General features: G+C 39.7%; 1 protein-coding gene across 1 annotated transcript; it reads left to right on the forward strand.

The window, feature by feature from the left end:
• Positions 1–2,581: 2,581 nt before the first annotated feature.
• LOC308687133 (histone H2A-like) lies at positions 2,582–15,419 on the forward strand (the record flags this gene model as incomplete). The annotated part of the gene is made up of 2 exons (XM_081359397.1): positions 2,582–2,649; positions 15,083–15,419. The coding sequence occupies 2 exons, from the start codon at positions 2,582–2,584 to the stop codon at positions 15,417–15,419; spliced, it is 405 nt and encodes a 134-aa protein (XP_081215523.1).
• Positions 15,420–16,407: the final 988 nt, after the last annotated feature.

The raw sequence follows: 16,407 nt of genomic DNA on the forward strand, positions 1-16,407 counted from the left end.
CAGTCTGTTATAATTCATAAATCAAAAAGTAAACATTTATAAATTGACAAGAATGCAGTCAAATTTAAAAAAATAAAGTCATACATTTTACAATAGTGTAAAAAGACAGGGCTTTTGAACACGTACTCATTCGGTCGACTTTGGTGCGCATCGATAATGAAGAGTGACAATAGCCTCGTCGGCAGGCTGTAGACGGTAGTTTTCTTATTCCCGGCGAAATAACAATACAACCTGTCTTTAAGAACGTCTTGATCGACTGGGATACATCAACTCTCCTGGCCTCCCTCTCATTCTTTTCATAGCGTTTCTGGTTCCCTGATTTATGTTTTCTTTTCCCCGAAATCTTCAGTCAGTCAATGACCTGCTCTTCCAGCAAGTTCATGGTTAACTTCTGACACTGCCGCCTCAACTCTGATTGGTTCTGTTCATGGCTGGGGTGGGACTTACAATTTTATTGGGTCCATCTGATGTTTGTCACTGACTGAATAATTAATACTTTAGATCGGACTAAACCATTTATAGGGAGGTAAGAGAATATTTGGAAAAATTATTTAACCAAATTGCATGTTTTTGTGGTTTTCCTTTAAATCTCAGGCATACAACTAATAGAAATATTAGAATTATTCATACAACAGGGGCCTATATAGTACAGCTGCTGGATTTTGTGGGGCCCACTGGGCAGTGGGGGCCCCTATAATTGTCACCACCTTTCACTCCACTAGCGACGGCCCTGAACGTACTGCTGGATGTGAAATGAGGTGGAAGAACATGACAAAATTTAGAGAAAAATTACTGGATCTTTATTCACACATAAAGACAAAGCCACTAGATCCAGTAACAACAATAATGTGTACTACAATGCAATAATGTAAACAAACAATAAATGGGAAAAGAACAAAAGCGGCGCCAAAGGAAAGAACAATATATAACAAAACAATCCTTAATCTAAACCTAATCTAACCAAAGCAAAATGTAGAAAATAAACCGAAATCTTCAGTGCATCCGCCACCCTAATTAAACTACCTAATAAAACAGAAAATACATTAAGTGGCGCTCACTTCTTATAGTGTGTCTAGACAATCATCTGCTACGTGTGCAGTGTATATCGCGATATACTGACATGCGTTCTCTTCCCACTAAATCAGCTGTTGCTCGATATATCAGAGCAAATGAAAAGGTAGACAACACAGTACAAAGAACAAAGCACCTAGCACAACTCAGACGCGGGCAGAGACAAAAACTCGATTCACTACCGAAAACTCATTCCACTACAAAGAGCTCAGTCCACTAAAGAAAACTCATTCCACTACAAAGAGCTCAGTTCGCGATCGAGAGAGAGCATGAACACGCCATCCTTTTGAACCAGCTGGACGGCCTCCGATTGGCTCTCAAGCGCCGCCTTAATGATGACTGACGTCCGACTCGGCCAATCACAGCAACACGCGTGGAGCGTAACAATTGCAATCAGTAGATGTTTTGTATTTAAAATTGTTTACAATTTCTATTATTTCTTTTTCTTCCACCTCTGTAAGAAACATTGAGTTGGGATTCCTTTCTATTAAGTTTTCACTCCAATCTTCAGATAACAATGGATCTGGAATTTCTTCTGTTCAGAGGGAAGATCACTGATTGGCTGGGAATGTTTTCAGATTTCAGCCAATAGGAGACTGTCACGCTGTCTTTTATAAGTCACTTCACAACTGGCCACTGCATTGTTGTGAAAAGGATTTCGTTCTATATGTGCACTAGTTCAGGTGGGTGCGTGTTCGCATTGGTGCGTCGGTCAGGACACCTGAGGCAGGATTCAGTTCCCAGAATTGAATACAATTATTCAGAAATGACAGCACAGTCAGACCACAGGGCATTTATTGATCAAAGTCTCATATGGTGGACATTTATATAGATGTGGTCTGTGAATAACAAAGATAACAATGAGAAGACAGTAATAACAATAACTTTCCACAATTGGCTAGAAACAATCATTTTCTCGAAGTATATGTACTGAAAAAACATTACTGTAGTACTATGCAGTGTCACTAGATGGCGCATGAAGCGCACGGAAGGAAAGTAGGCTAAAGGTCATTCTAATTTCACTCAGCACGGTAAATGTGACGATCGACAAGTAATTAACAATCCACTAATATACAATATCAAATACTATAAGTTTACAACCTACAAACATCACTTAATATCACTGAATGATGAATTAAACTTAGTAAGGCAGCAATACAGAAAATGAACTTGTACACGGGATTTGCTACTGTATACTCTGCTCGCGCGAGATAACAAGCAAGCGATAACAGACCAATAAGTCATAAATTACTTGTCTAACATAAATATAGAGTCGCCTAGTAAATACAGCAAATTGAACTTACATATTTTCAATGACTCACGAAAGGGAATGTCCACTTTATGATTAACGATCGCTACTGTTTCCTCAGCCTCAGAAAACTTAATTCTCATCTGTCTTCAGCAGGCATAAACTATCTGACGTCACGCAGTGAAGAGCACGCTTATTGGCTGTCTTCTTAACAATTGTATTTGTTCCCCAGTCTCAAATCGTAAACAAACATAAACCGCAATGAGTGGAAGAGGTAAAACCGGGGGAAAGGCTCGCGCTAAGGCCAACCCAGATAGCCACTGGACGCTGTAACGGAACAGGGCCGCAACCGCAAAACGATAGAGCCGGGTCTGTCCCGCATCCGCCTCACGGACTCGTTCCTGAGTCCAAACGCACATCGGGCCAAAGCCGTTTCTGGTCTGTTTTTAGGGGTTTTTGCGGATATGTGCCAGCGCCGATCCAGCACCGCCTGATCATCCCGTTACAGATGCGTAACAGGTGCGTGAAACGATTCCGCCTAACGGAGCTGCGCCGGATGTGTTACGATTCCGCTTAAATCACCACTGGATTGTCCTTTTGCCTTATTTTCGGCATTTTTGTCAGTTAGGGTATCATAGTAACCTATGCTACCTAGGCATACATAAAGTTCTTTTATAATAATGCTCTGTCTATCTACAGTAATTATCTTTTAATATATAGTTTTTCTGTGTAAAATAACTATGAAGTTATGAATAAAAATGCAATACAGGTGCTGGTCATAAAATTAGAATATCATCAAAAAGTTTATTTATTTCAAGAATTCAACTTAACAGGTGAAACTAATATATTATATAGACTCATTACATGCAAACTGAGATATTTAAAGCCTTTATTTGTTATAATTTTGATGATTATGGCTTACAGCTTATGAAACCAAGAAATCAAAATCCCAGAAAATTAGAATATTACTTTAGACCAATACAAAAAAAGGATTTTTAGAAATGATGGCCAACTGAAAAGTATGAACATGAAAAGTATGAGCATGTACAGCACTCAATACTTAGTTAGGGCTCCTTTTGCCTGAATTACTGCAGCAATGCGGCGTGGCATGGAGTCGATCAGTCTGTGGCAGTGCTCAGGTGTTATGAGAGCCCAGGTTGCTCTGATCGTGGCCTTCAGCTCTTCTGCATTGTTGGGTCTGGCGTATCGCATCTTCCTCTTCACAATACCCCATATATTTTCTATAGGGTTAAGGTCAGGCGAGTTTGCTGGCCAATTAAGAACAGGGATACCATGGTCCTTAAACCAGGTACTGGAAGCTTTGGCACTGTGTGCAGTTGCCAAGTCCTGTTGGAAAATGAAATCTGCATCTCCATAAAGTTGGTCAGCAGCAGGAAGCATGAAGTGCTCTAAAACTTCCTGGTAGACAGCTGTGTTGACCTTGGACCTCATAAAACACAGTGGACCAACACCAGCCGATGACATCGCACCCCAAACCATCACAGACTGTGGAAACTTCACACTGGACTTCAAGCATCTTGGATTGTGTGCCTCTCCATTCTTCCTCCAGACTCTGGGACCTTGGTTTCCAAATGAGATGCAAAATTTGCTCTCATCAGAAAAGAGGACTTTGGTCCACTGTGCTTTATTAAATCCAGAGTCAACGCAGCCGTCTACCAGGACATGTTCAGAGCACTTCATGCTTCCTTCATTTTCCAGCAGGATTTGCACCGGCCCATACTGCCAAAATAACCCAAACCTGGTTCAATAACCATGATATTATTGTGTAATTACTGTGTGATTTCATGCAATATTCTAATTTTCTGGGATTTTGATTTCTTGGTTTCATAAGCTGTAAGCCATAATCATCAAAATTATAACAAATAAAGGCTTGAAATATCCCAATTTGCATGTAATGAGTCTATATAATATATTAATTTCACCTGTTAAGTTGAATTCTTGAAATAAATCAACTTTTTGATGATATTCTAATTTTATGACCAGCACCTGTAAGTACATAAATTCAAATACAAAGTTTGTATATTTACAGTTTTAATTTTTGCAGATCGTTTCACAACTTTGACCAATCTCTATTTAAGTACTTAATAATAGCAAATGTACAGTTAATTTCTGTTAAATTAACTAAACGTACAAGTACGGCATACCTGCACATTTACAGTATTACTCATTAAAGCTACACTGTGTGATTTTTACCCCCATCTAGCGGTGAAATTGTATATGACTACCCAGTGAATATTAGTTTCTGTTCCTCTCAATTCCGAGGGCGTTTTAACTCCTACGGTGGCCGTATTATTCCAAGATTAACATGGCTTCCAGTTATCGACTTCGTCCATGACAATAATAAACAATACGTCTAAAATGAATAAAACTACAGGACAGATGTCAGGAGGTAAACGTCACCCTTGGAATCGGCTATCCCAGCATAATCAGATTAGGCTAACATTACAATGTGTACAAAGTAAAAGCAATTAAAAATAACTAAAATTTACAGTGTCCTTTTTTTATATAGCTTAAAAAATTGTGCCTTTAAAACTATTCATCACCTGTGATCCGTCGCAGCACAGATTTATGTTACAAGGTAAACAATACTTTTTCACCATTGACGCGAGGATGAAGTTACAGGTCGTTCTGGCGTTATGCACAACCATGCTATGGTTAGACAAGCAACTATAAAACTTCGAATTTACACAAATGAATTAAGCAGGCAACCTCGGCGTCCGTTTTAAAATCTTCTCCTCATGAGCTCTTTCCATCTGGGAAAAGTTACTCCAATGTTGACTATGGTCTTGCTGATTTGCCTGTCGCGTTGACGTTTTAATTCTCTCTTTCAAATGTGAGTACACACACACACACACACCACACTATCTTTCAAATCTGCCGGCACTCGAGATCTCGCGAGTAATCTCCCCCTCGCATTCGTCACGGTGTCACTGAGTGAAAAACGCAAAAGGCGAAGCTTGAATTTACAGGCATGACCCACTTTGGCTAATGTAGTTTCAAGATGGAGGGGCAACATGGCGACCTGCATTCGAACCCCTCACCCGTATGTACTTTCAATGGCAGATTATAAACTTAAGAGAATACTTTATTACTTGAAAGAAGTAAATATACATTAATGAGCACATATATTTTTGAAAGAACTAAGTGTTTTTTGCTAAGAATCAACTAAAAAAGTTACACAGTGTAGCTTTAAACAAACACTGAACATCAAGATACGTGAATGATAGGAAATACAAGCTTAGTATATAATTTAGAACATGTAAAAATATCACTGTATTGCTTTAAATTTAAATACAGCTAAAATTTGCTTTAAGTTGTCTGCCGTTTGTACTTATTGCTTTCCTTAATAAGTAGGGGGGAAAATCGGAAAAAAATCGGAAATCGAATTAAAAAAAATAAAATCGGAGATTTTATTTTTAGGCCATATCGCCCAGCCCTAATATATGGGAAAATATAGTATAAAACAAATTAAATTTTCTGCCACTTTTAGTGCAATCATATGGAATCAGAAGACTCGGCCATTATGATATTTTAAATTACTTCTTCCCATACCTTGTTTGCCATGATCATTCTGCTTTCCACTTGACCTGAAATCACAAAAAAAAAAAAAAAAAATTAACAACTCAGTATTACATTTACACATGTAAGAATATGTTCCACTGAGACAATGCAAAACCTGACTATGATCTGGAAGCAGAGCAGGAAAGGCTAACAGTGATGTTTTGAGACAAGACACCTAACGTTAGGGGTGTAACTGTCTGTTCATCTGGATCAATGCAATTTTCAAACCAATGATCAAAAGTATCCTATGAAAAAGGCTACTATGGTGACCCCAGGTCATCCAAAATGTAGATACGTTAATTTCTTCATCAGAACACAAACATTCTATCAACTTTTATGTTATAAGCCTAATATATGCACATATGCATTCTATAGCTACGTGTTGGCAAGCAGATGCAGCCAGAATTTGCAGTTTATCATGTTGTGTTCATATTCTAGTCTCATGTGCTTTCCTGTATCATCAACAAGTACAGTATTTACTGAATTCGTTTTCTTACCAGTCTTGAGATAGCCATGTTAACCCTTACGAAAATTAACTATGGTTCCCTTTCAAGGCGGTCACTTCGACGTCACTGACGTATATGGGAACTCCCTTCCTCCTCATTTTCACTGAAATCTTATAGGCTAACGCCAGCTGGAGACAGCTGGCCAATTGACACGAAACATGCAAATAATGACCGGTCCGCGGGCAGTATAAATAGCATGGGCGCGACAATTACGTCAGAATCTCTTTCTTCACGCTAGAAGTCTTATCTGAAGTCATCGTGGAAGTTGCAATAGAGGTTACTCAGCATATTTCCTCCCCGCATCCGATGGCTGCTAACTTACATGCCAGATATGTGCGGGTCCTATCGACTCGCTCTACCCTAACAAGGATCAACCGAGGCCGCACTCACGACGGGCATGTGCTGGACAGTGCGCGCCCTCAGGGGAATAAACCCGGGCATCAGCGGGGATGAGGCCCACTGCCGCCAGCAGGCCGCTGGTGGGCCCTCTCCCGCCCTAGGACGAGTACGCTGCCCGTCGCCACTCCGGTCCTCTTCGCGGGCACGCTAGAAGGACTCGACGCGATAGGCCCTGTTGATAAGGAATACTTTAGCCCGGTATCTCAGCCAGGCTACTTCAAGAAAGACTCCGTCTTCCACGGCGTCCTTTGGTAGTCGTGCGCAAGACGCGCGTCTAGAGAGACGAGGCAAAGGCCATGGCTCCGTGTCTAAAAGGGAAAGTACGGATGCTATGAGTCTCTAGCATAGAGGTCTCTAGCCGCCCCTCTCTGACAATGGAAGTGCACAGCCGCAATCCAGTGAGTGTTGTTGCACAGTCGTTACCGCTTATGCTGTTGACGCTGGGCCTACGTAACATTACATTTTGATGTGCTTACAGCTGATGTTGCCCTGTATCCTTCAGTGCAAATGGCCATGCTGATTTAACTACATATTCACAGTTGTTGTCGCTACGCCACTGACGCTGTGTTTATGTACACACTGCTCACTTTATGTGCTATGATTTGTGCCGTTATATTTTGCCCTGTATCCTTCAGGGCAACTGGCCATTCAACTACGTATTCACAGTTGTTGTCGCTTCGCCACTGACGCTGTGTTTATGTACTCACTGCACACTATATGTGCTATGATTTGTGCCGTTATATTTTGCCCTGTATCCTTCAGTGCAAATGGCTATTCTGATTACAACATTCACAGTTGTTGTGCTGCCACTGACGCTGTGATTATGTACACTGATGTGTGTGTTATGCTTATGCCGCGATATTGCCCTGTATCCTTCAGTGCAATTGGCTAATCTGATTACTACGAAGACACAGTTGTTGTGTGATGCAACTGACTCTGTGTTATGTACACACTACGCACTGTTATGTGTTAGGATTTATGCCACTATATATTGCCCTGTATTTTTCAGCGCAAATGGCTATTCTGATTGCTACACAGTACGTATTCACAGTTGTTGTGCGATGCAACTAACGCTGTGTTTAGCCTATGTGTACACTACAAACTATATGTGCTATGAATTTTGCCGTTGTATATTGCCCTGTATCCTTCAGTGCAATTGGCTAATCTGATTACTACGAAGACACAGTTGTTGTGTGATGCAACTGACGCTGTGTTACACACTACGCACTGTTATGTGTTAGGATTTATGCCACTATATATTGCCCTGTATTTTTCAGCGCAAATGGCTATTCTGATTACTACACAGTACGTATTCACAGTTGTTGCGCGATGCAACTGACGCTGTGTTTACGACGTACACACTACACACTGATATTCTGAATTTGCCGTATATTGCCCTGTATCCTTCAGTGCAATGGCTATTCTGACCACTACGCATTCACGGTTGTTGCGCGATGCAACTGACGCTGTGTTATGTACATACCGCACTCTGTTATGTGTAATGATTTATGCCATTATATATTGCCCTGTATCATTCAGTGCAATGGCTATTCTGATTACTACTCAGTACGTATTCACAGTTGTTGTGCGATGCAACTGACGCTGTGTTACGTACACACCGCACTCTGTTATAATGATTTATGCCATTATATATTGCCCTGTATCATTCAGTGCAATGGCTATTCTGATTACTACACAGTATGTATTCACAGTTGTTGCGCGATGCAACTACGCTGTGTTTACGTACAGACTACACACTGATATGTGTTATGAATTTTGCCGTTGTATATTGCCCTGTATCCTTCGGTGCAAATGGCTATTCTGACTACTACGTATTCACAGTTGTTGCGCGATGCAACTGACGCTGTGTTACACACTACGCACTGATATGTGTTACAATTACGCCGCTATATATTGCCCTGTTCCTTCAGTGCAACTGGCTACTCTGATTACTGTGTATTCACAGTTGTTGTGCGCTGCCACTGACGCTGTGTTATGTACATTGATATGTGTCTATGATTTATGCCGTTATATATTGCCCTGTATCCTCAGTGTAACCGACTATTCTGATTAACTACGTATTCACAGTCGATGTCGCTATGCCTCTGACGCTGTGCTTTGTACACATCAATGTAACTGTTATCACGTTGCCCTGTATCCTTCAGTGCAACTAGCTATCCTATCTATCTGTGCATAGTCACAGTCGTCGCTACGGCGACTTGCGCTGCATCTGTGTATACACACTGAAGCGTTATGCTGTTATGTTGCCCTCAGCGTAACTGACCATTGTGTTTGAACTGCGCATATGCATGCAGTTTCGGTCGCTTCGACGACTTGCGCTGCATTATACACACGTTTTAAATGTGCGCACTGATGTGTTATGCTGTTATGTTGCCCCCTATCCTTCAGTGCAACAACCAGCTGTCCTATCTAACTGTGCATATTCACAGTTCTGTCGCTACAGCGACTACATTGCACTTATGTACGTACAAGGACGTGTTTTTGCTATTTTGTTGCCCTGTTCCTTCAGTGCAAAACTAGCTATCCTAATCTAACCGTGCATATTCATAGTTTCTGGATATATGTACGTGCACGGATGTGTTAGGCTGTAATGCTGCCCTGTTTCCTTCAGTGCAGCTAGCCATCCTGATCTAACTGTGCATCTCAGCTACGGTGACTTACGCTGCGTTATATACATACATGGATGCACTATTCTTACGCACTTGTGTTATGCTGTCATGTTACCCTGTATATAGTAGGGGTGTACACAAAAATCACGGTTCGGTACGTACCTCGGTTTTAAAGTCACGGTTCGGTTTATTTTCGGTACAGTAAGGGAAAGAAATGCAAACATTAAACTGCAGGTTGTTTATTACTATAAACTTTTTTTAACAATTTGTTTACACTTTTTTAAACACTTTTTAATAAAATATAATAAAATAGATATAAAATAAAAAAAGAATAAGAAATAAAATACTGCTGCAAAGTTCTCCACTAAATAAAATACTCTCAGTCTCAAACCAATATCACATAATAAAATATAATGAAAAATATAAATAAATAACTATGATTACAGTGCAGCATTACCAATCCCAGCTTGTAGGCCTGCTCATATTTAAAAATGAAGGCTGGGAATCGATAAAAAAAAGAACTAATTAATTGCACAATTTGCTGTAATTAATTGCAATTCCTCCAAGCTTGTAATCATCAATAATTAAACTTATAATCACCTAATTAAATGAAACACGGGGAAAAAAGGAACAGAAAATAGCCCTATATTAAAATAATATTAAACATAAATATATCAATGTATTATTATTTTTCAATAATCAATCAACATAATCAATTTAAGATTTTTTTTCTTCACTTTTTTACTAATTATCAAAATAAAATATAGTCCAAAGCTATAGTACAAAGCTATTATTACCAGAGCATGTGATCAGAGCAGGTCATTTTACCATTGTTGCCAGCATAACTATATCAGCTCAGCAAACAGAAGTCTACTACTGAGAAATTTCACCTTATTTGAGCAGACTTTGCTTTTCCAGTGCGTGATCGGTACATGATTGGAGTGTTTGGGCCGTTAACGACAGAGCAGAACGCGCAGCGCAAACACGGACTCGAACATTGAGCAGAGAGCGCAGCGGGCCGACACACACACACACACGGAACGGAGAGTGCGGCGGCGCACACGGAGCGGAAAAGCTTTTTTTCGCCCTGCAGTCTATTTCATTGGTTTAGGTTACAGTGACGACGGGTAAAACACTGGTAAAACATTAGAATCAGCTGCAGGGCGGGATTTGCGCTGAACGCGGAGACTTCCGCCACTTAATATGTTCGTGTGGAAACACGAAAACGTACCTATGTTCCGCACACAAAATATTGCATTCAGTCATTCGGTACACACGTGCACCGAACCGAAAGCCCTGTACCGAAAAGGTCCGGTACGAATACACGTACCGTTACACCCCTAGTATATAGTGCAGCTAGCTATCCCAGTCGAACTGTGCATATTCACAGTCTCTGTCGATACGGCGACCTGCGCTGCATTATTGCACATGGATGTGTTCATGCTGCGGTGTTGCCCCGTATCCTTCAGTGCCTATATTGAGCTACTGCGTATAGTTGGCGCTACAGCGACCGATGCTGTTACGTACATGTGCTACGCTGTTATGTTGCCCTGTTTCCTTCACTGCAACTGGCTATTCTGTACTAACTCGTATACTCACAGTTCTAGCTACGGCTACGACTGTGTTTGTGTACTTCTGAGGTGCTATGCTATTATGGGGCTATTATCTAACTGCGTATATTCACAGTTGTTGTCGCTACGGCCAATGGCACTGTGTTTATGTACATTCAGCTATGTGTTAAATTGCACTTCTGTACATCGGCTATAGAACATCGGACTATGTTCTACAAGGGAGTGTCAGTTTCCTCGTGACCCCCTTGCTGGCCTATCATCCCCCGGTTCACGGACCTGAGAGAGTTATGGGGCTCCCCCATGACAATCCCCCTCAAGAAGGTCTTGCTAATACAGGCGATCAGCACGATTGTCACCCCAGCCCCAAGCTGTGGAACCTTCTTGTGTGTCCGCTGCTGGGTCCTTAGTTGAGCAAGACACTTCACACTAATAAGTGCTGAGAGATCTCCTTGAGAAGGACCTTTCCACCTGCTCTCGCCCCAGCGAAGCACTTGGAGACCTACGCTCATTCTATGTGAATGATGTTACGTTGTCTCGGACCTAGTGACTGCAGCGTCACTCTCCGTCCGATACCAAACTGCGTTCCGAAGACGCTTACACCGTTCAGAGCACAGATTTATCCCTGCCCGCCTTATCTGCTGAGCCGTCAGCCTCACATGATGCTGATGCTCAGAGTGCTGTTGGCCCTGTTAGGGCTTTGCAGATGTACGTGGACCACCAGGCAGCAGTCTGACTAGCTGTTTGTGTGCTTGGTGGATGGTACTAGGGACTGAGACTTCTCACTGAATTCGACGCTGAGATTTGGAAAAATATTCATAAAATATACATGAAATTATGGGAGAATAAGACAATGAAATAATGATCAAAATGAGTAGGCCTATAAAATAAAATGTGAAATAAAAAATAATTCAATACAGGCCTACTGTAGCCTATGTAGGGTACTGTACAAATACTATTATTTAACCTTAAAAAAACTCACTTTAACCCCCACATGCTTAATAATCTGTAAGGAAAACATATTGAATAGATGCTGATTTCCGCAGTTATACCTTCTTTACTTTGTTTTCTAATTTCACAGAAAAAAATCTGTAAAATATTACCTAATAATTTCTGTAAAATTACACATAACTCTGTAAAAATACAGACAAGTTCCTTTTAAAAAACGTCAAAATTGATGTAAAACCAAAATACAAGCAATAGAGTGCCGAAGTTATGACGTCACTTTGTAGGCCAAAACGCGGAAGTGAGTTAGCATTTTAGCACTGGTTCCCTCGCCCTAAAGTCTATGGGTTTTTTGAATGGGTTTTTGCTAAATCGCCTGAAATAAGGTCTGTGGTTAACAAAGCCTCTAAATATTTTCACTTTTTGATCTTTGACATAAAACACACCAGTAATAGCTGCTTGTGATTTTTTTAAACTTTGTGTCTTAAAAACGGTGGTTGCTAACAAGTTGCTAAAAGGGACTACATCTTTTGGCGGGGACTTAGACGTCATCATGACAAACATGAAATCTCTCACGAGCCCGCGTTTCAGCTTCACGTTCAGCTTCGCGTTCTTAGAAGTTTACCTTTCAGTTAATGTACATAACGTTGTTTTTGTTTTGTCCCGAAATGCAACCACAAGTCATCGAATGAAAATGAAATCTCGTTTTACCGTTTTCCGTCCGATGTTACCCAGCGGAGACTCTGGGTTCGTGCCAGATGGAGTAAAAAAGGCTAGCAGTAGCAAGAATAAACGTTTTTCATAACCAAATCAACAGCTAAAATACCTTGTCTTTCTCTTAAAATATCTAAAAGCTTGTTTACTTTGCCACTGTTTAATAGATTAGATCCGCTGCAGTTTTATTAAAGGCTAACGTTACGTTGAGAAATGTGTTTAATTAAAATATTCAAAAATAATACCTGGTTTATTGACTTTTATTGTAACTTGTTTGGATATAATTATAGAAAGGGTGGGTCCTGCACCCTGATATTTGTGAACTTGGCTTTTACCCTTGGCTCATTCCCAGAGAACACGCTGATATGTATAGCCTTAATGCACTGTAAGTTGCCTGTCTGACAAATACACAAATAAAATGTTAAACTATTGTATACTACTTGTATACTATTGTAACTACACTCCAGTCAGCTCACAGTAATGTGAATGTGAGATAAAAATTTACTACACTGGCTCTCACATTGGGGCTTGTGGATTACCAGGTAAAAATATATAGAAAATGTTAACAAAATGAGTATATATGGTTTATTTAGGGAACATATATGGTTTAATTATAATATATATAATAAGCATTTGCTATTGGACAATTCTCTTTAAATTCAACATATATAATTATATAGGCCTACAACTATTATATTAAATGTTTGGAATTTAACTGTGTTATGCTTGTTCAGAGATTATTTATATAGTTATCTTAAATACATAGAACACTATTATAACTCCTCTATCTCTCCCTAGTTTTACTTACCGAGACTCGATTAACCTTGTACCTCATGCTGGCCCTTAATATACCGGCAAGTAAACCAGCATCTAAGCTGCACTGTTCATGTCCAGATTTATAGTGGTTCTCTCCTCGATCTATGGTTTTTCTATAAAGGACATAAGATTGGAAATTGATACGGCCATAACGTTAGTGCTTCTGAGATGGTAAAAGCGCGTTTTTTTCCTGGCGAATTAGCAAATGGTATGCAAACATACAATCAAACATAATACAGTGAAAGATAATCTTTAAAGTTTATTTGGGGCACAATGATAAGGCATAATAATCTTAATCACAAAGAAAATAATATTAAGGTTTATATAAACTAACAAAATAATAAACAAATAAATAAAACATTAACAAAAGATTTAAAAAAATCTCAGAGAGGCACGCATAAACACAATTAGTTTCTAACATTTTTGGAAAAAACGAATGGGCAATATTTCTCATGAAAAAGTGGATAAGTGTTCATACCATAAAAAATAGGTTCATACACAGCGCAGATCATAATGAGCGAGCGTGTTTTTTAAATAAAGTTTGAGGAAGCTTGATGATGACGTTGATCCGCAACCATGGTGTGCTGTAGTCCGTTTATAGCCTACCGTTAGCATTTTATATCTGACGGCTTTATTTAGGCTTCAAAATGTATAAATTTTGGATTAACTTGTAAAGATTATCTTGATAGACAAAACGTGTTAGGGTCACAACTCTTTGTTGAACACAGATCTTATTTTTTGCGATTTTCCAAAAGTCTATGGGGAAAATGCATTGCTTTTCGATCGAGGGAACCCATGCGCCGCTAACTTCCGGGTTGTCCTACAAAATGACGTCTTAACTTCGGCACTCTATTACCTGCAAATTTAACAGTGGACCTTTAAATTACAGCCTTTTATTTTACAGATATTTGCTGTAATAATGACAAAACGGTAAAAATCTGTAAACAAATACAGACAATTACCTGTAAAATTACACTTTTTTTTACAGTGTGTGCTGTAACGGACCTTATAGCATCACAAAATGTTGCTGTATAGTTTTTAAACACTGACAATACTGCTCAGCTTATGACAATGCATTTATCTCATGCTCTAGATAGAAAAAAAAATATGCAGACTAGGTAGGCTAACCATGTTGTTTTGAAAATGTTTATTCCACGGAGTTCTTCACACAGTTTGAGAAAAGTATTTGCATCCACATCAGGTAGTCTCTGTCAAAACAGTGTTGGCTCAAATCCGTTTTGCAGATATGGGCCAGAGCAGTTTTTAGCCCTTTTTTAAATGCAGTCGGCTCAGATATGTATCACAGATTCGGGCCACACCAGTGTAGCCTATGTGAAAACAGTAGGCTATCGGCTCAGATTCATACTGCAGATCTGGACCAAATCAGTGTCAGACACAGCTGTCTTTCGGTTACCTATGGGAAAAGTGATCTGGGCCAGATCTGTAAAATGATATAAATACTGAACTGATGGCAGTTAGAATGTTTAAGCTGAAACCTCTATCTGGCACGGATCTGGTTCACAATCAGAAAACGTCTCTAAGATAGAAACGGAGGCAAGGGGCTTAAAACGGATCCGGGCCAAATGTAATATCTGGGAAGAGTCGCTCTTCCAGGGCGGGACTGCAGTTCCCCGTCGGCCGTGTTCACAGGCTTCTCCGCAAAGGCAACTATGCCCAGCGCGTCGGTGCTGGAGCTCCGGTGTATTTGGCCGCTGTGCTCGAGTATCTGACCGCTGAGATCCTGGAGTTGGCTGGAAACGCCGCTCGGGACAACAAGAAGACCCGCATCATCCCTCGACACCTGCAGCTGGCGGTGCGCAATGACGAGGAGCTGAACAAGCTTCTGGGTGGCGTGACCATCGCTCAGGGTGGTGTGTTGCCCAACATTCAGGCCGTGCTGCTGCCCAAGAAGACCGAGAAGCCCGCGAAGGCCAAGTAGACTGACGGAAGCTTCTCTTCAAACCAAAGGCTCCTTTAAGAGCCACACAATTTCTCCAAGAAAGAGTGATTACATTAATCCAATCATTATTAAAGTTAAATATCCAGCATAAAAATAAAATGAGTTTTTAGTATTTCACAGTGTTAATATTATAAATGAATAAATATAGTTGAGTTTTCTGAGCCTTTTTAACCGAAATAACACGCTGCATTAGATTTATGTACAAATGGCAATCCACGGTTATAGAAGACTGAGCGAAAAATCAGGAGGCGCACAGCCATTGGCCAACTGTCAATAGAATATAAAAAGTAATTAACGATGATAATGTGTTTTTTTTTGTGTGTGTGTGTGTGTTATGCTACGACATTTAGTTATTGTATTATTATGTTTATGCAGTTATTATTATAATTATTACAGTTCATGCATATTATTTATTTTTATTTCATATGTTATGCAGTTATCAATATTCATTTCCACTCGTATCCAGCATCAAAAGACCGACCTCGACTTGGAAATGAGTAACTGGTGACGTTTAGTTGAAGAATGTGGAGAAAATGTCGTAAGCTAATTATGTTTAGCGACAGAGATTTATGACTGTTTTTACAAACTAGGCTTAAGCTCCCAGACTAAAATTCATGTCATAACATAAAATCGACTTATTTCAAGGGTTTACTTTTATATTTACATTAAAAAATCCACAAATCTTTTAAATCTATGTTGCTTTTTTTATAGACTAAGATGGAAAACTGTTCTAACGGCATATTGGCTTTTGTCTTCAGCAAATGTTTTTTTATTAACATTTATATTTAAATGTTTTTAATTATTATTATAATTATTTTATTTTTTTTGGACAATCCAGCTTTCTCGTCTCTGATGTTTACAATAGGCCTACTGAGATAGTTCATCTTCCTATTCCCTCATAAAATACAGACTGAATCAGTTTCTGGTGTTTTTTACTATAGTATCAGAGGTCTGTGCGCTGCACTAT

This window comes from Scardinius erythrophthalmus (assembly GCF_964197995.2).
Source record: "Scardinius erythrophthalmus genome assembly, chromosome: 2".
Classification (NCBI taxonomy): Eukaryota; Metazoa; Chordata; class Actinopteri; order Cypriniformes; family Leuciscidae; genus Scardinius; species Scardinius erythrophthalmus.